The 23,337-nt window shown below is 45.1% G+C and overlaps 1 protein-coding gene across 3 annotated transcripts; it reads right to left on the bottom strand.

Annotated features, from left to right (window-relative positions):
- Positions 1 to 614: 614 nt before the first annotated feature.
- LOC128327580 (tubulin alpha-8 chain) lies at positions 615 to 21,606 on the bottom strand. 3 transcript variants are annotated; one of them, XM_053256511.1, is made up of 5 exons: positions 21,373 to 21,606; positions 12,308 to 12,530; positions 10,292 to 10,440; positions 3,954 to 4,634; positions 615 to 1,132 (listed from the first exon to the last, which is right to left on the bottom strand). In XM_053256511.1, exons 1-5 carry the CDS (start codon positions 21,418 to 21,420, stop codon positions 839 to 841), a joined length of 1,395 nt encoding a protein of 464 aa, XP_053112486.1. In that variant the 5' UTR covers positions 21,421 to 21,606; the 3' UTR covers positions 615 to 838. The 3 variants fall into 3 exon arrangements, with proteins under 3 accessions (XP_053112486.1, XP_053112487.1, XP_053112488.1); XM_053256512.1 differs by lacking the exon at positions 21,373 to 21,606 and adding an exon at positions 17,103 to 17,256; XM_053256513.1 differs by lacking the exon at positions 21,373 to 21,606 and adding an exon at positions 14,560 to 14,578.
- Positions 21,607 to 23,337: the final 1,731 nt, after the last annotated feature.

The following is a 23,337-nucleotide window of genomic DNA, read 5'->3' as shown; positions in this document are numbered from 1 at the left end:
TATCACTGTGAGAGTCAGTATGCCTTCCTTGCTTCTTAGAGAGCAGATAGAAACATCTCTCTCTCTCCCTACCTATTCATTATGTAGCCTATAGATTAGGATTATGTCTTTCCTATCCAAAGTGTACTTCACCAATAAATCTACTTAGCATTTTGATTCTACAAAAATCTCCATGTGTCTTCTCTAAATAGCTGCAACAATGACACTCTGCATTCTACTCTGTAACTGGACTGGCTAGCTTCTTTAGTACTCTGCAAATTAATCACAAAACCCATCATGAGTAAATTACACCTCCCCCCACAGTGACAGTCATGTTAAGGGGTGAAAATTGGCTCTTTCCAGAAGCCAGCATAGTGTCTGAGAGCCAGCATGGCACAATAACCACTGGACCAGGACTGGGAAGTGCTGGACCAGGACTCGGGAGACCCAAGTTCAAATCCTCATTCAGCCACGAAACTCACTGGGTGACTTGGGACCAGTCACTTCTCTCTCAGACTAACCTACCTCACAGGGTTGTTGTGAGGATAAACACAACTATGTACACTGCTCTGGGCTCCTTGAAGAAGAGCGGGATTTACCATGTAAAAATAAATAAGAAAGGAAGTCGCTTGTAATTGTTTCTCAGATTGCCGATCTTTTTTACTTACACTGCAAGAGTGGACCCAGGGTGTAATACAACAAGCCCTTCTATTGCACATCTTCCATTAATTTCAAGAGGAGCCCTATGCAACCCCCATAAAATCAGCAAAAGTTGCACAGCAAAGAGTTTGGTGAACTGCACCCCAATACAATGAAGATCTGCCAACAGCTTCAGGTACAGTCAGGGACAAACTGGATCTTAAAATTCTTCCCCGTCATTTTCTTCCTCAAAGGAGTCCGTTCCGACTTCCTCGTAGTCTTTCTCCAGGGCAGCTAAATCTTCACGGGCCTCGGCAAACTCTCCTTCCTCCATGCCTTCTCCAACATACCAGTGCACAAAAGCTCGCTTGGCGTACATCAGATCAAATTTGTGGTCCAGCCTGGCCCAGGCCTCGGCAATGGCTGTGGTGTTGCTGAGCATGCAAACGGCACGCTGCACTTGAGCAAGGTCGCCCCCAGGGACTACGGTGGGGGGCTGGTAATTGATGCCAACCTGAAATGCAGAGAACAGAAAGGAGAATGGAACACAAAGATGTGAAGAGTGGGAAGGGGTGGGAAGCAGCAAAATATTCACAGCTAACTGATATCCTGCTAACTGAACACAGGAAGCTGCCATATACTGAGCCAGACCATTGGTTTATCTAACTCAGTATTGTCTTCACAGACTGGCAGCAGCTTCTCCAAGGTTGCAGGCAGGAATCTCTCTCAGCCCTATCTTGGAGAAGCCAGGAGGCTTTACAGGCAGGGCTTCTTTCCCGAATCTCTTTCAGAAGAGAGTGTGTTCACACACTAGCCAAACTTACCCCGAAGTCCCTTCGAAATCCTTGGACCCACTCCACACACAAACCGGGCTTTGTGATGTGGATTCTAGCTTATCTCAACGTATGTCTGGGGTTTTAAAATGCTAGTCTTCAGCTACTTTTTCTGAAAACACTGTAGCAAATAGGGAAAGTCACTGACATATAATCATTAGCATGATAAGAAAGATACTCTCTTTAGAAATGCAGGTGTAGCTCTTTAGTACTCTCCCCCCCCCACATTGGCTAGAAGGAAAACACGGAGGCATGCCATGTGAACTTGCATCAAAACAAAACCCAGGAGCAGAGGGGAGGGGCTGCTTCCCTCAATGCCACGAGTGTGATTCGAAGTGGCTTCGCTCAACATTTTACCCCGCAGCATGAAGCCATGTGCGAATAACTCACTGGGAGGGAACTTGAAACCTTCTGCTCTTCCCAGAGCAGCTCCTTACTAAGCAAAGAGGCACCTTTTTAAAATGGTGATTCTCTTTATTTAGCAGGGGGAGAGCAACTGGCTCTATCCATCCCCAGCACAGCATCCCTCCAGTGGCTGTTGCTGGTGTCTATCTTATGCTTCTTAAGGGTGGTCCTAAGCAGGGTCCACCCTGGTTGCATATGAAAGGGAAACTAGAAGTGTGAGCACTGGAAGATATTCCCCTCAGGGGATGGGGCCACTCTGGGAAGAGCAGAAGCTTCCAAGTTCCCTGCCTGGCAGCATCTGAGAGGACTGAGAGAGATTCCTGCCTGTAACCTTGGAGAAGTCACTGCCAGTCTGTGAAGACAATACTGAGCTAGATAGACCAATGGTCTGACTCAGTATATGGCAGCTTCCTATGTTCCTTGTACCTAGCATAAGTCAGCAGAAGGCTTAGAGCAGAGGTTTTCAAACTTGGATCCCCAGACGTTGCAGGATTACAGTACCCCTCACCCCAGCCACAGAGGCCTTTGAGCAACAACATCTGGAGACCCAAGTTTGGGGAACCTCAGCCTAGAAAGATCTGAAGTCATAGAGAAAGCACAATAGCAGGCTGCAGCTGCCGTGCCTCAGCTCTCCGTATTCTTCTGGGAAAGGGCCTATCAGCAACTCATCATTCAGACCAGCGGTTCCCAACCAGGGTTCCTTCAGATGTTGCTGAACTACAACTCCCACTATCCCCAGCTACAATTTATCATGGCTGGGGATGCTGGGAGTTGAAGTATAGCAACATCTGAAGGAACCCTGGTTGGGAACCACTGATTCAAACTAATGCTGCTTGTTCTGCTGTAACTGTTTGCTTCTGATTGGCTCCTGCAGTCTCACAGGATCTGGACATCCCATATCATATATACACAGTGTGGCATAAGTTTGCAAAAGGATTCCTAAGCATGATTCGTTTTGCCATTGATTTAGCTTATGATTTTCCCTTATAGCAATTAACTTCCTTGCAATAGCTCCAGCCATTTATATCCTAAGTTCAGTAGCCTAGGCTTCCTTGGGTCCTAGTCAAACGTATCAGACATCCCGCTATCCTTCCCAGTGCATGCAGCTTGGAATTAAAGTCTCTGAAGGTCCTAGGCACTCTCTAACCTCTTCAGAACAAGACTAATCCCTCCAGGGCAATACTAACTGAGCAAAGAGGCACCTTTTTGGTGGCGATTCTCTTTATTGAGCAGGGGGAGAACAACTGGCCCTATCCGTCCCCAGCACAGCATCCCTCCAGTAGCTGTTGCTGGTGGCTGTCTTTATGTTTCTTTTTAGATTGTGAGTCCTTTGGGGACTGGGAGCCGTCTTTATTTATCTCTGTAAACCACTTTAAGAACTTTGGTTGAAAAGTGGTATATTAGCAGTAGTATGTTGCCCAGGTTGATTATGCAGGTCTTCCCCACAGAATCAGCATTCTGTCGAGTTGCACCATTCAGTCGCAGCCCCTAGCCACATGGAGCCCACTGACAGAAAAGTGGCTACCACATGGCTGAGGGCACATCAAAACAGCATACAGGTGGATTTCATTATCTGCGGGGGTTTTGTTTCCGCATATTGCTACAGATAACGAAACCACAGATAATGAGTCATTGAGTCTATGGGAATGTGGGGATTAGGTTCCTAGACTAAACACACACACACACACACACACACACACACACACACACATCAAACCCCTGCCCCCAAAATGGTCCAAATAAAGTGCTCTACCATGCTCCACAGGCTTCCTGGTGTCCAAACACCCCAAATGGTCCCAAAAATCGCTATATATATATAAAATTATTATTATTATTAGCTGAACTGAGCCACAAAATGGCAGACGGAAATGACCTCCGTGGTCATTATCGGTCCTCTAGAAACTGTGGGTATGTGGATTTTAACCCTTTTGTATCTGCAGATGATGAGACCACCGCACCCCTGAATATGTGAAACCGTGGATATAGAATCCGTGTCTAACAAGGTTCTCCTGTACTTTAATTGCCACTCACTCCTGTTGCATTGTGTGCTTTAAGGGTGCTACCCTATAAAAAGATTGCATATTGACCCCTCCTCACCTTGAAGCCAGTGGGACACCAGTCCACAAACTGGATTGTTCTCTTGGTCTTGATAGCAGCGATCGCAACATTGACGTCTTTGGGCACCACATCGCCACGGTACAGCATGCAGCAGGCCATGTACTTCCCGTGGCGGGGGTCACATTTCACCATCTGGTTGTTGGGCTCGAAGCAAGAGCTGGTGATTTCGGCCACAGAGAGCTGCTCGTGGTAGGCCCTCTCAGAGGAGATGATGGGTGCATAGGTCACCAGCGGGAAGTGGATGCGAGGGTAGGGCACCAGGTTGGTCTGGAACTCAGTCAGGTCCACGTTGAGAGCACCGTCAAAGCGAAGGGAAGCGGTGATGGAGGAGACGATCTGGCTGATGAGACGGTTCAGGTTGGTGTACGTGGGGCGCTCAATGTCCAGGTTCCGGCGGCAGATGTCGTAGATGGCCTCGTTGTCCACCATGAAGGCACAGTCAGAATGCTCCAAGGTGGTGTGGGTGGTGAGGATAGAATTATATGGCTCCACCACAGCTGTGGAAACCTGGGGGGCTGGATAGATGGCAAACTCCAGCTTAGATTTCTTGCCGTAGTCCACGGACAGGCGTTCCATCAGCAAGGAGGTAAAGCCAGAGCCTGTGCCCCCGCCAAAGCTGTGGAAAATCAGGAATCCTTGGAGCCCAGAGCAGGCGTCAGTCTGAAAAGAAAACCTTAATAAGTTACAGTCTGCCCAGATCTCCAGGGCTCCTCTTACCCCAGTCTAGTGACTTATTCCATATTCTCTATCCCAAAGATTACTTATCTTATACAAATTCAGTCCAGTTTCAAATCTATTGGATTGTCCTAGCAAGGAATCAAAGGACCTTGGGAATGCTAAGCATTGCTCTCCCTCTAGGCAAGTATCTGAAGGAAGACATTGGAGGTTTAGTTGGTTTAGACGTTTTAGGTGGCTATAGGCCACCTCCAGCTTCAAAAGCAGGATGCCTCTGAGTACCAGTTGCAGGGGAGTAACAGCAGGAGAGAAGGCATGTCCTCAACTTCTGCTGTAGGCTTCCAGTGGCAGCTGGTGGGCCACTGTGTGAAACAGGATGCTGGACTAGATGGGCCTTGGGCCTGATCCAGCAGGGCTGTTCTTATGTTCTTGTGTATCCCCAGGGCTCTGGAATGCACTCCCTGTCAAAATAAAAGCTTATCTATCTCTGGCTGCTTGTTTAAAAAAAAAAAAAGACACACCTTTTTTCTCAGGCTTTTAGTTAATTAATTAATGTTAATCAGTGGCTGGGAATGAGCTTCAGAGGGCTCACACAGCCCTTCTGTGGCTCACAGCCAGGTTTTTTGAATGCATGTGCTCAATGGTAGCTGCGCCCCTGATGTTAATTAATGTTAAATTGCATGTTTTATTTTGTAAAACCGTTTAATCATGTTTTATACTTGTGTTTTAAATTATAAGAATACAAAGACAGCCCTGCTGGATCAGGCCCATGGCCCATCGAGTCTAGCATCCTGTTTCGCACAGTGGCCCACCAGATGCCTCTGGGAAGACCACAGGGAAGAGGTATGTGCATGCCCAATCTCCTGCTGTTACTCCCATGCAAATGGTATTTAGAGGCAACTTGCCTCTGAGGTTGGAAGTGGCCTATAGCCCTCAGACTAGTCGCCACTGATGGGCCTATCCTCTGTGAATTTATCTAAACCCCTCTTCAAGCCATCCCGGCTGTTGGCTGTCACCACATTTTGTGGCAGAAAATTCCATAGGTTGATGATGCGTTGTGTGAAAAAGTAATTCCTTTTGTCAGTCCTAAATTTCTTGGCAATCAGTTTCATGGGATGACTCCTGGTTCTAGTATTATGTGAGATAGAGGGAAATTTCTCTCTATCAACCTTCTCCACACCATGAAGGATTTTATAGACCTCTATCATGTCTCCCCTCAGTCATCTTTTTTCTAAACTAAGAAGCCCTAGGTGTTGTAGTCTTGCCTCATAAGAAAGGTGCTCTAGGCCCCTGATCATCTTGGCTGCCCTCTTCTGCACCTTCTCTAGTTCTACAATGTCCTTCTTAAGATGGGCATTATAATATTAGCAGTTTTATTTTCAAATCCCTTCCTAATTATGCCAAGCATGGAATTGGCCTTTTTCACAGCTGCCACACATTGAGTCGACGCTTTCAGTGAGCTGATCAAGATCCCTCTCTTGGTCAGTCACTAACAGCTCAGATCCCATCAGTGTATATGTGAAGATGGGTTTTTTTGCCTCAATATGTATCACTTTATACTTGCTCACATTGAACCACATGTGTCATTTTGTCTCCCACTCACCCAGTTTGGAAAGATCCTTCTGGAGTTCCTTGCAATCTCTCTTGGATTTCACTACCCTAAATGGCTTGGTGTCATCTGCAAATTTGACCACCTCGCTGCTTACCCAACTTATAGAGCACTGATGAATAAATTTAAAAGCACCGGTCCCATTACAAATCCCTGGAGGACCCCACTTCTTATTTCTCTCTATTTAGAGAACTGTCCATTTATTCCTACTCTCCATTTCTTGACCTTCAGTTAGTTACCAATCCACACATGAACCTGTCCTCTTATCCCATGACTGCTAAATTTTCCCTAGAGTCTTTGATGAGGATCTTTGTCAAAAGCTTTTTGAAAGTCCAGGTATACCGTGTCAACTGGATCACCTTTATCCACATACCTGTTGACACTCTCAAAGAACTCCAGGTTTGTGAGGCGAGATTTACCTTTGCAGAAGCCATGCTGGTTCTCCCTCAGTGGGGCCTGTTCTTCTAGGTGCCTTACAATTTTATCCTTGATAATGCTTTCCATCAGTTTGCTTGGAACAGACATTAAGCTAACCTGTCTGTAATTTCCCAGATCCCCCCTGGATCCTTTTTTGAAAATCAGAGATAAGCAAGCAGGAAGTCAATATTTACTTATGTGTAGAATTAGATAAATGAGTGTAATTTGAATGTAAAAGCTATTGTAAAATCTAATAAAATTGTAAAATGCAAAAAGAAAATCAGAGTTGCATTGGCTACTTTCCAGTCCTCTGGTACAGAGCCTGATTGTAGGAATAAATTACATATTTTTGCATGGAGGTCAGCAATTTAACATTTGAGTTCGTTAAGGACTCTTGGGTGGATGCCACCTGGGCCTGGTGACTTGTCAATGTTTAATTTTTTCAGACAGTTTAGAATGTCATCTCTCATCACCTCTATCTGACTGAGTTCTTTAGCCTCTGACCCTGAGAAACCCAGTTCAGGCACAGATAAATGCACTCAGTACCCTGTGACTGAAGACAAATGCAAATAACTCGTTTAGCTTCTCTGCAACCTCCATATCCTCCTTAATAATCCCTTTCACTCCCTCATTGTCTAATGCTCCAACTGCCTCCCTGGCAGGTTTCCTGCTTCTGATGTATTTAAAGAGGTTTTTGTTATTCTCCTTGATGCTTTTAGCTAAATGTTCCTCAAACTTTCTCTTCGCTTCCCTTATTGTCACCTTGCATTTCTCTTGCCAGAGTTTCGTGTTCCTTTCTGTTCTCTTCATTTGGGCAGGACTTCCAATTTCTGAAGGAATTCTATGTGTTGGTAATTGAAATCACCCTTTGTTACAGCTCCGTCTCTCTTTGGCGCCTCCTTGGTTTCCTTCTGTAACTCCTAGTCATTGTCAGTGTTTTGGTATGAAGGGCGATAGCACGTCCCCCGTAGCACACTTCCTTTCAGGCCTTATATTGTCTCCCACAGAGTTTCTATGGAAGACTCCAGTCTTCCTAGGTTTTCTAGCTTGTTAGATTCTATCCTTTCTTTAACATACAGTGCTACTTTCACCCCAGTTTGCCCTCCCTGTCCTTTCTATAGAGCTTATATCCAGGAATAACAGTGTCCCATTGGTTCTCACTGTTCCACCATGTTTCCATTATGCCCACTATATCTACGTTTTCATTAGCAACCAAGAACTCCAGCTCGCCCATCTTGGCTCAGAGGCACTGCCATCTCTGGCACTGGCATATAAGCACCTATACACTGAATCTCTTACCTGGTGTGTGCTAAATTTCATTTGGCCATTTGATCTCTTTGACTAACTAGCACAACCTTCTGTCTGCACTTTATCTGGCTCTACTCTGACCCCTTCTGTTTTATCTGAATCATTTGCAGCCTCACATCTTAAGGGATGGCATTTGCAGAACTGGATACTGCCCAGTTCCTGTCAGCTATTTCCCAGGCATCATTTTAAAAAGCTGCTCTGTGAGCTATTTGATTTTAAGCACCAGCAGTCTGGTTCCATCTTGGTTCAAATGGAGTCCGTCCCTTTTCTACAGGCTCAGTCTTGTTCCAAAATGTATCCCAGTGCCTAACAAATCTAAAGCCTTCCTCCCAGCACTACTGTCTCATCCACGCATTGAGACCCTTCAGCTCCACCTATCTCACTGGCCCTGTGCATGGAATAGGTCACATTTCTGAGAACACTACCTTGGGGGTCCTAGACTTCAATAAGCTACTTAGCAGCCTAAATTTGGCTTCTAGGACCTCCGAACTGCATTTCCCAACATTGTTGAGGCTGACATGCACCACAACAGCTGACTCCTCTGCAGCACTGCCTAACAGCCTATCTAGATGCCACGTGACACCTGCAACCTTTGCACCAGGCAGGCAAGTCACCATGCGGTCTACATGCAGGTCACAGACCCATCTCTCTATACCCCTAATGATTGAATTTCCCACTACTAGGAGGCCCCCACACACACAGTATCCCCTGTGCGAGAGGATATAGGCTCATCATTTATGGAAGGGGTCCTTTCTAAGGGAGAGTTTCCCTCTTCCTCAGAATGATGTCCTCCTTTCCTGAGACCTTCATTCTCCCTAACAGCAGAGGAACCATCAGTTTGGGAGTGGGATGCCTCTACCACGTCCCTGAAGGTCTCATCCACATACCTCTCTGACTCTCTGAGCTTCTCCAGGTCAGCCACCTTGGCTTTGGGAGAACCAACTTGTTCCCTGAGAGACAGGAGCTCCTTGCACCAAGCGTACACCCAGGACTTCTGCCCACCAAGCAAATATATGCAACACACCATGCATTACACTGGAAAGCGTCCCCTCCCTTGCTGGCTTTCTATCTTCATGACTGGTTTTCTTGGCTTTTTAGAGTATTGGAGATTGTTTATTTGAAAGTCAGGTCTTAGCTGAAGTTGTCAGCTATTCAACAGTTCCCTAGGAAAGAGGGAGCAGTACTGACCTTCTCTCCCTTCTGGGTTCCTTGTAGTCAATGGGGGCTCCTTTCAAGCTTCCCCACACAATTCCCTGCTAAACTCCATGCAAAACTCCTATGACCATGTTTGCTAATTCCTGCTTGCTAAGCTCTGTTCACTTAATTCCCTTTCTGTTGCCTCTTATGTAGAGAGTAGGCTTCAAACTGAGGCAAACAGGCTCAACAGGAATGTGGCCCCTCCCACCAGATGTGACTCACCTCAGCCATAGCTGGCATCTCCCACTGTCTCTCTCCAACCAAGAGAGAAACTAAAAATGAAAGCTATATAGCCCCCAAACAAGTCCTGGCAAAAAACAAAACACTCACCTAAAGAGATACCAGCCACTCAAAATCCCCCCACTCCTCCTGTTTGTTTGTTTGTAGATGAAAAGTATTTTTAAAAATAAAATAAAAGGTTGCTACCTTCTTATGTACACTGACTAGGGATACACATATCAGGTGTTATATAAATATGATAGACAGACAGACAGACAGAAAGTGCTGTGAACACCTGAGCCACTGTTCACAGCATCCTCATTGCCAAATGAGAGAGCAAAGTATTTGCAAAAGGTGCACCTTATTTCTACTCAGCTGAAGGCTCAAACAGGGTTAGCTTGTGCGCTATGTGAATTAAATGTGTTCCCTAGAGTATGTCCCAGTATCCCTTGCAAACCATGGTGGCTCAAGACCTCTGTGTGCCTGAGGCAGGATGCAGAATGTTGCCCCTCCTTGTGCACACCCTCTTCCCCCTCTTTCCCTTAAAAACAAAAACAAAACGGAGGCAGGAGGATATATTGCAGTCTTGCTGCTACCTGAGGCAACTGCCTCACCTCGCCTTACAGAAGAGCTGCCCTGTCTGCAATGTGGGTAGAGTGTCAGACACATAGGATATTCGACATCCTTGGCAAACAAGATGATATGGAAATAGTTCCATGAAGGTAGGAAGGTTGCAAACTATCATTCTTAGCAATTCAGTTCCATATCACATCCCAGCCCATTACAGATCTAACTGCTGCAAACAGAACAAGAATTAATAGCAGTCCCGATTGCTCTCTCTCGCTCCTCCCACACCTACTCCATGCCACTTTGCATAGTTGTACTCACTCACCAGCTTGCGAATACGATCGAGTACCAGGTCAATGCTCTCTTTGCCAATGGTGTAGTGGCCACGGGCATAGTTGTTAGCTGCATCTTCCTTGCCAGCAATCAGCTGTTCTGGGTGGAACAGCTGGCGGTAAGCTCCAGCCCGCACTTCATCTGCAAACAAAAAACAAAGGCACCTTTATAAAGTGTAGCATGAAAGTACTTCTATAATATTGATCTGAATACTGGATTTATTTTTTTAAACTATTTGATGCCACCTGTGTGTGTTAGACCAGGGATTCTCAATGTTGGGTCCCCAGATGTTATTGGACTTCAACTCCCATAATCCCTGCCTCAGTGGCTTTTGGTTGGGGATTATGGGAGTTGAAGTCCAATAACATCTGGGGACCCAACATTGAGAATCCCTGTGTTAGACTATAAGAACCTTATGCACTAAACCAGGGGTTCCCAACCAGTGGTACTACAGATGTTGCTGAACTACAGCCCCCATCATCCCCAGCTACAATTTATTCTGGCTGGGGATTATGGGTGTTGTAGTTCTCAGCAACATCTGGAGTACCACCAGTTGGGAACCCCTGTACTTAATTATTCTGTCTTTTCCCCACTTAGGGTGATGCACAAAGAGTTTCTGGAGTGCACGGCTGTGGTAGGCAGGGAGTAGTTAGCCTGGCTGTGACTTGCTCCCAGTTCGGGCCATAACCCTGAGGGAGGACTAATCATCATGAGCCCTCCTCCTCTTTCCCCAGGCTCTAAATTCCACTCTTTGGGGCCTGCTGGGAATCTCTGGGACTAATCTTCCTTAGCCAAGCCATTTACAGAATTGACAGGGGCTCCGCCCCAACCACACCCCAGAAATATCTAACTTCCTGGCAGGAGAGGATGTGTCTCTTTTGTCCCTGCAATGGGACCATATCTCCATGTCCATCCCACTCAGCTGTTATTGGAACCAATGGAAGCTTCCCTCCCAGCATGAAATAGCTGCCATGGGAGGGGCCATGCAAGCTCAGAATCATGGCAGGGGCAAAGAGTTCATTCCACAATTCGCTCCACACTATGGTTCTAATCCTGATCAGTGCTCCCATCACAGCTGCTGTTAGGAAACAAAGCACAAGAACACAAGAGTCAATGATGTATTTAACATCATGTGTGGTATGGCCAGCAATTACATGAACAAGCTTGAAGCTGTAAACGAAGATTAAGAGCCTAAGCCAGGGGTTCACTTCTCAAATTTAGGTACCCGAATGTTGCTGGACTACAACTCCCATTATCCCCAGCCCAAAGGCCATTGGGGCTGGGGATGATGGGAGATGTAGTCCAGCAACATCTGGGAATCCCTGTTAGAGGGAACACTGCTGGGGACCCAAATTTGTGAACTGCTGGCATTAGCCAAAGGCCACAGAGAAAGTTTCTGAAGAGGGATTTGAAGTTTTTGAAGTTTGGTTTTTGGAGAAGGATAGGAAGGAAGGAAGGAAGGAAGGAAAGGAAAGGAGGTCATACTGCATGGCTGTTACTCTTTTAACACCAAGAAAGATAAGCTCCCTGTGGGCAAGGCTCCAACTCTTTCTTTATGAAGGCAATAAAAGCCTTATTCTCATAACATATCCAGGCTAAATGAGCACATGTAGAGAAGTGACATGGGACCATTTCCATATTATGTTGCATGCCCATACAGGGTCTGGTCACACCTGCATATGTTAATGGGAATGACTGTACAAGAGTTCATTTTAAAAGTTAACAGAGGGACTGGTCAGGTGAGGTTTTGGTGGCCAGTGAGCTGGTCACTTGAGGCCTTGCCCAGCCTCATGTGTGGTCTGCCTGTGCAACGGGGAATTCCAGCAGGCACAGCTTTTCTCACCCTTGCATGACAAGCTGTACCTGCCCACAACATTCCCTCTTTCATACAGATATAGGATTCTTGGTTTCTTTTGCACCCACCCATCCACCCAGCTTAATTCCCCCCAGCACTGCTGCATATTAAATAAGCTCCTTGGCACTTGCCATTCTTCATTATTCCACTGACCTACGACGGTGGGTTCGAGATCGACCATGACAGCCCGTGGCACATGTTTCCCTGTGCGTGTCTCGCTGAAGAACGTAGTGAAGGAGTCATCGTCTTCATATTTGTTGGGCTGATTCTGAAAAGTACCATCTGGCAGGATGCCATGTTCCAGGCAGAAAAGTTCCCAGCATGCATTGCCGATCTGAACTCCAGCTTGCCCAACATGGACAGAGATGCATTCACGCTGTAGAAGAAGAATAGAGGAAGATCAGAAGAACTTGCACACATTTGTTTGCCCCACACACCATCTGCTCTTTCTAGGTCAAGGTGTTGGCAGGCATACCAGGACTGGCTTAGATATACAGTATCTGAAATGTTGATGTGGCTGGGGTTTTTTAATGTCACAATCAGAAAAGGAGTTTTGTTTCCACTGGATGAGAAAGCACTTGTGGCATTTTGTTGATATCTGCTTTATTGAGAGAGACACAAGCAGAGCAGAAGTTGAGGCAAACAAGTGAAGTACTCTCACGAAGCAGCAGATACACTATCCCACACCCAATCCCTAGAGAAACGTCCTGCATCTCCAAAGTACTGCTAGCCTTCCGCTTACACCGATCTTTCCCTTCTCCCCAACCCAGACGGCAATAAACTGCAGTATGTTCAAAGGCTTCATAGAAGTTTTAAGCACAGTCTTATCTCAAGCCTCCATGCTACTCCCTAGCACGAGCTTATGCTCTGTACACATACTGAACAGGGACATGCAATTTTTGCAGTGCTACCTGCCATCAAGCTCTTGCATTCCAAGGACTCACAACTGTCTCTCCACAGCACTCCAAGGACTCACAAGGTCCTCACAACTGATCTCACGTAAGTTTGATTTTAAAAACAGAGATCTCCATGTGCTCCTGCAGAGCATGTTGTGAGAACTCAGAATTTTTCTGCAATCTCAGTTTGGCGCTGCACTAAACCAACATTAAGCCAACATAGCCAAGCCAAGTTCAAATCTAAGAGTACAGGTTTTCAGTTTAATGTCAGTCTGGTGTGGCGCCAATCTGAGATCACAGAAAAATCCTGAGCTCTCACAACATGCTCCGTGGGAGTGTGCGCTCAACAGGGATCTCTGGTTTTCATCTGACATGAAATCAACCATGAGAACCAGGCCCAAGAAGACCTCTCTCTTTTCATTACCACTTTTGTGGCAACTGAAGGAAAGTGTTGATTCTTCTTGGAATGCAATAGTTGGGACAGCAGGTGGCGCTGTGAAAACTGCACAAGGTCCCTGCGTAGCATGTATACAGAGGACAAGATTGCACTAGGAAGTAGCACAGAAGCTTGCAGCAGGGTGTGTACAGGGAGCAAGATTGTGTTTGGAACTTGCCTGAAAATCTTTAACATCCCACAGTTTATTGCTGTCTGGAAAGACCCCTTAGTCTGTTCCAAAACTGTCAAAATTCTTTTTCTCCACACAAACACACACACACACACACACACACACACACACACACCAGGTGCATAGGGGTAATTGAACAGGGGAGGACAAATGTCTCTGGGCCATCGGAGCCTCCAGGGTATCCCTTGCCCCTCCCCCTTCCCCCAAGGCACCCTCTTGTCCCCACCACTGGGCACTGCATCTTCCTCCTTCTGCTGTCTTGTGTGCAGACTGTCCAGCTGACCAGTGCTTTTTGCTCTAGTGTAGCTGGGTGCTTTTCCCTCTTCCTTAGCCAAGGTGTGTTGTGATGGGATCTGTTATTTTCCCCAAGTTCTGACAGCCTTTCTATTCAAAACACTCAAAGAGACTGGCAACTATTTCCCAACCACCCCCTGACAATTAGCTTCTACCAAGAGCCACCAGCCAATCATCCCAGGCTACAAACAAGCAACTTTCCAAATAAAAGGTTGACCAATATCCATAATCATTAATATAACTAGGTATTTATGATAAGCCACACATCTCCATATTTTTAGTATCTGAATCTGCATTATGAGGACCTATTATTTCAACAACACAAAGCCAAATCTGTGTCTATTCTCATTTGGCAGCTGTTGGAGAATACGAATCTGGGGCTGCAAATGCAAGATGGGACACAGTCAATATGGCAAGAAGGAGAAAGCTTGAAAACTGGAGTACTGACATGTGTCCTAGATGCATCCATGCACAAAAAAGTATTTGGCTCCCTATGAATTATCATAGATTTCAGAAATATAACCCTGTGCCAGCAATGCTAATGACATTTCTCAACCAAGTGTAACTTGGTTCACCTGTTAAGGCTCACCTGGCTTCTGCAGAGCCGATCCCCCACCGGTGGCCAGGTGAGTGGTAGAGCCAATCCCCCACCACAGGAAGTTCTGGGTGATGCACTGCAGCTTGGAGTTGGAACAACCTGCAGGTGCTGCCAGAGCAGAGGTAAGCACCTTCTAATTTATGCTTAAAAGGTGCCTCCCCCCACTCCAGTGGTGCCCGTACGGGCCACTACTGCCTCATAACTATTAAGCTCTACCTCCTTACCAAAAAAACTTTCATTTAAGTCAAGAGGCTATGAAAGAAGCCACAGGCAAGCAGGGGGCTGATGTCACAATGGATTGGTTACCTTTCAAACTTCTATAGGCCTATGGCAGAAGGAGGAATGCATAGTTTATAAAAGACCAAAGCTCCTTGTACTACATCCAATGGGACTCAGAAATGATGGATTGTGGGAATGCTATGTGTGGCAAACAGGCTGCCCATAATGAGCCAAGACTGTTTCTGCTTCCAGGTCAGAAGTCAGATCAGAATCAATGTGGATGTGTTGGGGAAAGGTGACATTCTATCCTTAGCCTTCCTAAGTGAACCATTTCAAAAACACGGTACTCGTTTCCTTAAACATACCCCTTGAGGTAGGTTTAAATAAGAAAATTCAACTGCCACCAACTCCCACAATCGTAACACAGACCAAACTATTATCAAGATTGGGGCTCATGTGAACATTTGTTGTGCTTTGGCTGGGAAACAGGTCCCAAAATGCAGGAGAATAAAGTCATGTGAATTCATTCTTAAGCTTCCCGTGATGTTGTCAGAAAAAGTAAGATCAACAAGATTGGCATCTTCCTGATGGCTAGAAGATTGCTATATGTCCGATCTGTACTTATTAGCTGTGTGGTAGCAGTATCAATGAATTGGAGGAAGGCTACTATGTAGCCAGAAATGTAGAATTGGAACTCTTCATTCCCTGTATTGTCACTTATTCATGGCTTAATTTAAACTGCATGGGGTACGAAGGAAGAAAATTATTTTGACAATGTGTTTCCTAACCACTGAATGGCCATAACTAGCCCACAAACAGCTCTACTTAACTGAAAGAGCACCTAGTTTAAACATAAGAAGAGTCTTGCTGGATCAGGCCCAACGCCTATCTAAGTCCAGCATCCTGCTTCCCTTAATGACACACCAGAAGCAGGAGATGAATAGCAATAGCAATAGCACTTACATTTATATACCGCTCTATAGCCGGAGCTCTCTAAGCGGTTTACAATGATTTAGCATATTGCCCCCAACATTCTGGGTACTCATTTTACCGACCTCGGAAGGCTGGAAGGCTGAGTCAACCTTGAGCCCCTGGTCAGGGTTGAACTTGTAACCTTCTGGTTACAGGGCGGCAGTTTTACCACTGCACCACCAGGGGCTCATGAAGGCATGCCCCGCCCCTCTCCTGCTTTTACTCCCCTGCAACTGGCATTCAGAAGCATCCTGCCTCTGAAGTTGGAGGTAGCCTACAGCCATCAAGAGTAGTAGACAGACCATGAATATGTCTAAATAGTGTAACTCATTTTCAGAAATTAAGTACTGCTCAGATGCCATGTTAAACATATAATCTAAGTTCGCGCATTTTTGGCAAGAATTAAAAAGGGCCCTTGAGAGGGCTGCTATGAATACCGTTTTGTTTGTTTGTTTAAGACTTACATTCCAATTTATTCCACTTTTTCTGACAGCAGGCACTTCAAGAAGGCTCCTATGAAGCAACAGCAATTACACAGCACTTTCCCGAAGACCTCATAGCCATTTCTCACATGGTCACTAACTTAAGGGCATATCTAGGTTACAAATGTAAGCTGGTTGAAGACCTGTTTGATTGTCAAGGCTTCCCGCAAAGAACCCTAGGAATATTTGTTTTCTAAGAGACTTGACAATCCTAATATTTTTGCAAGAGATCTCTTGTCCTTTCAGATAACTGCACTTCCCAACGTCATTCTTTGGTTGAAAGCCATGACCATTTAACTAATCCAAAACTAGTTTAAATGTATAGTGTAGACATGCCTTTTCTAGCTTCACGGAAGGAATGTGGTGAAGCTTCACAGTCAGTGTGATTCAGCGGTTACCCTTTGACCTGGAAGATCAAACCTGAAATTCCACCTCAGCCCTGGAGCTTGAAACACTGGAGAATCCCTCTTCATCCAAGCTATAAAATGAGGATAATATACTCATCTAATACTCATCTATTGTTAAAAGAATCAAGGAATGTTGTTTCCCTGAAATCTTGGAATGAGTAAGGGAGTGTTATAAATCTCAGCATATAAATATCATGGTGATCTCCCCAGGTTTTAGCGTCCTAGTCTACTTCAAGGTGAAAACGTACGTAGCTACCTAGTCGCTTCAGCCAGCTTGCTATAATAAGGTCTGTGTCGGAAAAATTCAGCTTGAGCCAGGGTCAGTAGAGGAGACTGTCTGGTCTAAAATAATCCCACTCCGGGCCTTGTTTAACACAACTGTACAGCAGAGCAAGTGAAAGAGACACTATCAATTTCCCCTAATTCTCTCTCTGTTTCCCATATTCCCCCTTACCATAGTGTTCTGACTGATTCTCGCTTCCCTCCTTGGTCAGCAGTGAGAAGGCTACGTTTCTGTTCTCTCTTTCACGGCTATTCCTGCTGTATCAGGCTGAGCTGTCATGCAGGAGGAGATCTGGGACAAACACCAAACACCTGCTCTTGCACTTCAGTGTCATAGAGCTGAGGAGGAAAGAGGTCACAATTCCCACCACACACACAGTTGCATCACCAGCCCCATACATGCATGTGTAGGGACAGTCATGGTCATCCCTGCTATTTGAGATCCCTGTGTTTGGGGAACAAAAACAGAATTAAGTATTTTTGCCATCTGGGAGTGTGTCCCTTATATGAGAGATACGTGGAAATTAATCTATGTGACTGACAAAGCAAAGAAATTAGCATGCAATATGATAAAGTTTTAGTGGCATGTATTGGCTTCTGCTTTCATCACTAACTCAAAGGCTTTAAATAAAGTTTTCTATCCCAGATTAGTTCTGTTTCTATAAATCAGCTTGTCTGTGGGTCTTTCCAGATGGCAATAAACTGTGGGATGTTCAAAGCTTTCACACGAGTCCCAAGTGTACATGCTGCCGCAAGATTCTGCGCTTCTGCCTAGTGCAGTCTTATTCTCTGTACACATGCTGTGCTGGGATCTCACGCAATTTCCACAGGGCCACCTGCTGGCCAACTCTTGCATTCCAAAGAGAACCCACCCTTTTCCCCAGTCATCACAAAATAGAGGTAATGAAAAAACCAGTTCTTCTCAGAAGACTAGAGCTGGCCAGCAGATAAAGCTTGCATTCTAACAACAACAACAACAACACTTTATTTATTAGCTGCCCCATAAGAAATTGTTCTCTGGGTGGCTCAAAAGAACACAGTGGTTTTAAAAATCCAATAAAAAATGCATAAAACAAGATGAACAAATTACAATATAAAATACAATGCAAAACATTTTTAAAACAGTTTTTTAAAATCAATTTTTAAAAGACTGAGTGAACAGAAAGATCTTCTCCTGGCATTTAAAAGAACAGAGTGACAATGTGAGGTGAGCCTCACTGGGGAGGCTATTCCACAGATGGGGTACCACCACCAAAAAGGCCCTCTCCCTAGTAGCCACCTGCCTCACCACATTTGACAGGGGTAATCAAAGGAGCAGGGCCTCTGAAGATCTTAAGGTCTGAGTCGGGGATCCCAAGCCATAAACCAGCACATTGCAGTGGGCCCGGAAATGGACTGGAAGCCAGTGCAGCTGATCATAGAAAGAATCTGTACACACGTTGAGCATTTCTCTCTGCAGACAAATACTGTAATTGCGGGCAGCAGGGAGGGTGGAGATTCTGAGCGAGCATGTCAGAGCTGGAATGGGTCTCAAAGCGTGCTCTTGGGGGTGCTGTACACAACTGCAGCATTCCCACTTGTTATAATGCCTGAACAAGGCTTCTATGCACAGTGTATGCACATACAAATCTTCACACATGTACAGTTATTCACATATTATGTTCAATTCCCATACGGGAGTGTGCTTCCTTTCTGTGCCGTGCATTTGAGAGGGCCTGTACCCAGGTTTGCACTTAAAATCAACACATGTAAAGTCATTCACACAAGCACTTATACATGTGTATGCCTGTGCAGGGACATACAACATAGTGTATATCAATAGGTCTGATGTGTTTTGCATTTGTGCATTATTGAACTCACCAGCAGAGACCCCTGGCCATTGCTGGCCACCATTGCCAACTCCTCGCTTGTCCCCTCTTTGGCCCAGAGAGGTTGTGCTGTGATCTAGGTGCACAAGATCTAGGCATCTGTTTTACCAAACAACCCAGACTAGCTGGGATAGGTTCTTTTTAAGGATCTGGAGACAATAAGCACACAGGTGGATAGAGAGAAATCACACTTTATTGAATAACTTAAACACAAATGAAAAGCAGCAACATACCAAGCAAGATCTGCAATCTCCATTCAGCTATCAGGAGCCCAGGTGACAGCGGAGAACCCCAAGGCCAGCAGCACACAGCACACGTCAAGCTCATTAAATGACCAACATCCTGCTCCTTTTATCCCTTGTTGGATGTGGGTGCTTAATTAATTGATTAATTACACCGGGCTTTCAATCCTTCATTTCTGGGATGCAAGCCATTAACAAAGATAACATTACTCTGTGGGATGCTCTCCACCTGGGATGTATTCCTTCATTACAAAGCATGTTTTCCTTAAAGTAAGCTAATTCATAATGAATCAGCATTTTACAGTAAATTAACCCCCGCTTGGGCCAATGCAAGGAAACAAGGCATGTCACTAACTCCTCGAAATCACAATTGTCTTCCACAAGGCCAACCACTACACTCCACCCCTTGGCACGTCTTGTTTTTCTTTTACATTCTCACTGCTTCATAATTTTAACATGGATAACGTAATATAGCTGCTGATCTATCTCCTTGGGCTATATCTCCTTCAGGTGCTAATTCTGCATTTGGTGCTATCCATAGCCCTGTCTAGTTTGGCAATTGAATTGCCACGAAAGCAGGCTGTTCTATATAGGGCCCTTGAGCTAGCACCACAAGCCCCCAATGACTTTTCCATCTGGTGATCCATAAGGGATTTTTATGTTCACACCCCACCCATTCCCAAGTTTTAGAATCCCAACTGCTCGCTTCTTCAGTATTTGGATCTAAAAAATGTAACCAGGTAGGGTTTTTCACCATCTTCCCTCAGGATATCCATTCATAGCTGCTTCAAAATGTATTATCTGTAGAGAGATAAGCACTATCATTCTCTACATTTTAATTTAGCAGCATCTAGGCAGATTGGAGAATCAGCATTGGCTACTAACACCCAATAAGTAGCTCCAGGTCCTTTACTTAGAATTTCTCCCATCCGATTTGGCTGGGCGGGATATACGACCCATACCTTTTGTCCGGGTATGAAGTCAGTGTCTGTAGATCCAAACCCTCTGTCCCCTCTACTCATGGGTTGGGACGGACCTACCTGTATTACCTATTGAATAGTTGGTAAGCTTATTTTCTCACAAATAAGTTGAGCTATTCTTTGTCCTTCTGAAAGAATTACATCTTAACAACCACTATTATGTAGGAGTACTTTTACTTCGCCTTGATAATCAGAATCTACCACCCCTCCTAATACCTGCATAACTTTAAGGGCTAGACCAGACCGTGGTGCAATCCGCCCATAGGTTCCTTGGGGCACTGTGATCCCTATACCCAAGGGTATTGTTGCCTTCCGGATGGCACCACTACCTCTTCAGGTGTTATGAGATCTGCCCCAGCACTGTCAGGCGTTGCTCGGAGGGATAAGTGACCATACGATTGAATTTTCCACACCTTACCGTGTTTTACTGGTGTTGGAACAGGTAGCGTAATCATACTCTGTAGAGGCATCTGTCCAGCAGATGAGGACATTAAAACATAGCCTGAATCTACCATTGTTAATACATATTGCCATCTTCCGCTCTTGGGCAAAGTTCCAATATAATCGATTTTCCAAATCTGTCCTGGACCTTTCCCTTGGTATAGCTTTCCCATTGGGGTCTTTGTTAAAGGCATCTGTTTTATTTGAGAGCATATTTGGCAATTAGCAGATACTGTAGTGGCTCCGTCTACAGAACATGGAATACCTTTACTCATTGCCCATTCTTGGGTTGCCTTGGCACCCAAATGTCCAGCCTTTTCGTGAGCCCATTGAGCAAGAACTAGTAACTACTACTCCTCCTGCATCGATTTGGTTCAGCTGTATGCACTCTCGCTAATTGATCTGCAGCTTGATATTTCTCTTTGTAAACCGCCCTGAGCCATTTTTGGAAGGGCAGTATAGAAATCAAATTATTATTATTATTATTATTATTATTATTATTATTGTACAAAGCTTCTGGTGTTCCTGAAACATGTCCATCTACATGACCAACATATACTTTTATTTTCTGAAGTAGTTGGTCTATCTGGATCCAAAGTTCCTGCCCCCATAGGGGTCAATTATGGATACAAAATTTGTCTTTTTTCCATTTTGGGAACCATGCAGTCAACCCCTTGCACACTGCCCATGAATCAGTATAAATAAATATGACAGTTGATTGTTGCTCTATAGCTTGCTCAGTTACCATTACCACTGCCATTAGTTCAGCATATTGACTGGATTTACCTCCCCACCTTACCCTGGGTTAAGGTAATTTGCTTCTTTGGGTTAATAGCAGCGGCACGCCATACCCTTTTATTTCCCTGGTATCGAGCTGACCCATCAGTAAAACAGATCTCATTGTGAGTTACCTGCTCATAAGGGGGCACTTCTTGCACCAGGGACTTCTTGAGTTCCATCACTGAGCCTTCTTGCACCTCTGCCCCTGTAGGAGTTACAGTCAGGACCTGTTCTTGTAAGGCACTGACCCCTTGAGGTCCTGCTCTAGCTCTTTCAGCAATATACCATTTCCATTTAACTATAGAAGATTGCTGGGCTCACCGATTCCTCCTTTACCCAGGTCATGATTGGTATGGCGGGTCTTATACAAATAAGCCTTGTCCTGTCAATCTCTCTGTGTCAACAAGAGCCCAGTAGCATGCTAGGAGCTGCTTTTCAAAAGGAGTATAAGTAGTGTTAGGCAGCTTACGAGACCAAAACCCTAAAGGGACCTGCTTTCCCTTAGGTCCTCTTTGCCATAAGCTCCATACAGCAGTCTCCTCATTGGTTGATACCTGCAGCTCAAATGGTTGCCCCTTAGTATAAGGCCCTAATGGCATAACAGTTGCCACTGCTGCCTTTGCAGCAGACAAAGCTTTTTCTTGTAGTTCTCCCCACTCAAGTTGGGCTTTCTTACGTGTAACATTATAGATGGGCCTCAGGATTTGGGCTAAATGGGGAATAAGTTGCCTCCAGTAGCCCATTAATCCTACTAGACACTGGGCTTCAGCCTTGGATGTGGGAGCTTTCAAAGTAGCTATTACATTAAGGACTTTTTCAGGAATGTGTCTCACTGGTCCTGCCCAGACCACCCCTAGGAATTGCACCTGCTGGGCCAGTCCCTGAATCTTTTTAGGGTTAATTTCCATTCCTCGGGATCACATATGCTCTGTCAGGGTTATTAGCCCTTGGCTTGTTGTATTTCATTTTCTGTTGGTCCTGACAACATAATATACATTTTTGCTGTAGGAATCCCATCTATTTCTTGTCTAGGTGCTCCCACTTCAAGAAGCTCTAGGAACATTCGTCTCCGTGTTACCTTATTACTGGGTCTGTTTGATTTAAGCTTGTCTCTCTCTGTGGTAACACATGTGTGAGGTTTAGAGTTATTTTCTCTTTGAACATCTCCTAATTGCCCTATTAGCAGCACAACCTCCCCTATACTTATTCCCTGGGCTGGACCCAATAAGGCTAATAAAGGGCCATGCATGTAAGGAGGAGCTCCTTTCATTAAACGTGTTCTTATCGCAGCTGTGAGGCGTTGAGCATCAGGTCCTTGAAATCCCTGCAGATATATCCCTGCCTGCATAGCCATTCCTCTTAATTGTTCTACAGCTTCTTCAATGGTATGCCATGAAGGCATCAGTTCTTTCCAATCCATTGCAGCAGGGTTTCTGGCTTGTACAGCCATTGTACACCAATCAAACAAAGATGCTGTTGCAGCTGCATTGGGTGTTTGTAAGTATTGATTAATCAAAGTGTCTCTAGATAATGTTCCCAATGTCACCAGTTCTTCCCCTGTTACAAAGAGACTGGTAGTTCCCTGGCCCCATATTCTCACCAGCCATTGACTCAGTCTTTCCCCAGGCTTCTGTCAGTTCGTTTTTGCCATTTCAGCTAATTTTTGCTGAGTCTAGTCTCTTACTATACGGGTTGCTTGAGCAGCCTGAGGGTTACCAGGTGGTGCTTAATTAATTGATTAATTACACCGGGCTTTCAATCCTTCATTTCTGGGATGCAAGCCAAAGATAACATTAATCTGTGGAATGCTCTCCACCTGGGATGTATTCCTTCATTACAAAGCACGTATTCCTTAAAGTAAGCTAAATCACAATGAATCAGCATTTTACAGTAAATTAACCCCAGCTTGGGATTATGCAAGGAAATAAGGCATGTCACTAACTCCTCGAAATCACAATTGTCTTCCACAATGCCGGGATCCAGACCTCAAACTGGCATCTTCACTAGTGAAATCATGCTAAAGTGTGTGTGTTCACTAGTTCTGAAGCATGTAGCCTTTGTGTGCCTCCAAGTGTCTGCTGTACTTTGTATTTCAC

Source organism: Hemicordylus capensis, chromosome 5 (genome assembly GCF_027244095.1).
Source record: "Hemicordylus capensis ecotype Gifberg chromosome 5, rHemCap1.1.pri, whole genome shotgun sequence".
Classification (NCBI taxonomy): Eukaryota; Metazoa; Chordata; class Lepidosauria; order Squamata; family Cordylidae; genus Hemicordylus; species Hemicordylus capensis.
This window is presented reverse-complemented; position numbering and strand designations above follow the sequence as displayed.

Coding starts and splice junctions, on each gene's coding strand:
- LOC128327580 (XM_053256511.1), bottom strand. CDS start 21,420: ATGGAACTCAAGAAGTCCCTGGTGCAAGAAGTGCCCCCTTATGAGCAG. Junction 10,441..12,307: donor TCTCGAACCCACCGTCGTAG/GTCAGTGGAATA, acceptor TTTTGTTTGCAG/ATGAAGTGCGGGCTGGAGCT. Junction 4,635..10,291: donor TCGATCGTATTCGCAAGCTG/GTGAGTGAGTAC, acceptor TTTTCTTTTCAG/ACTGACGCCTGCTCTGGGCT.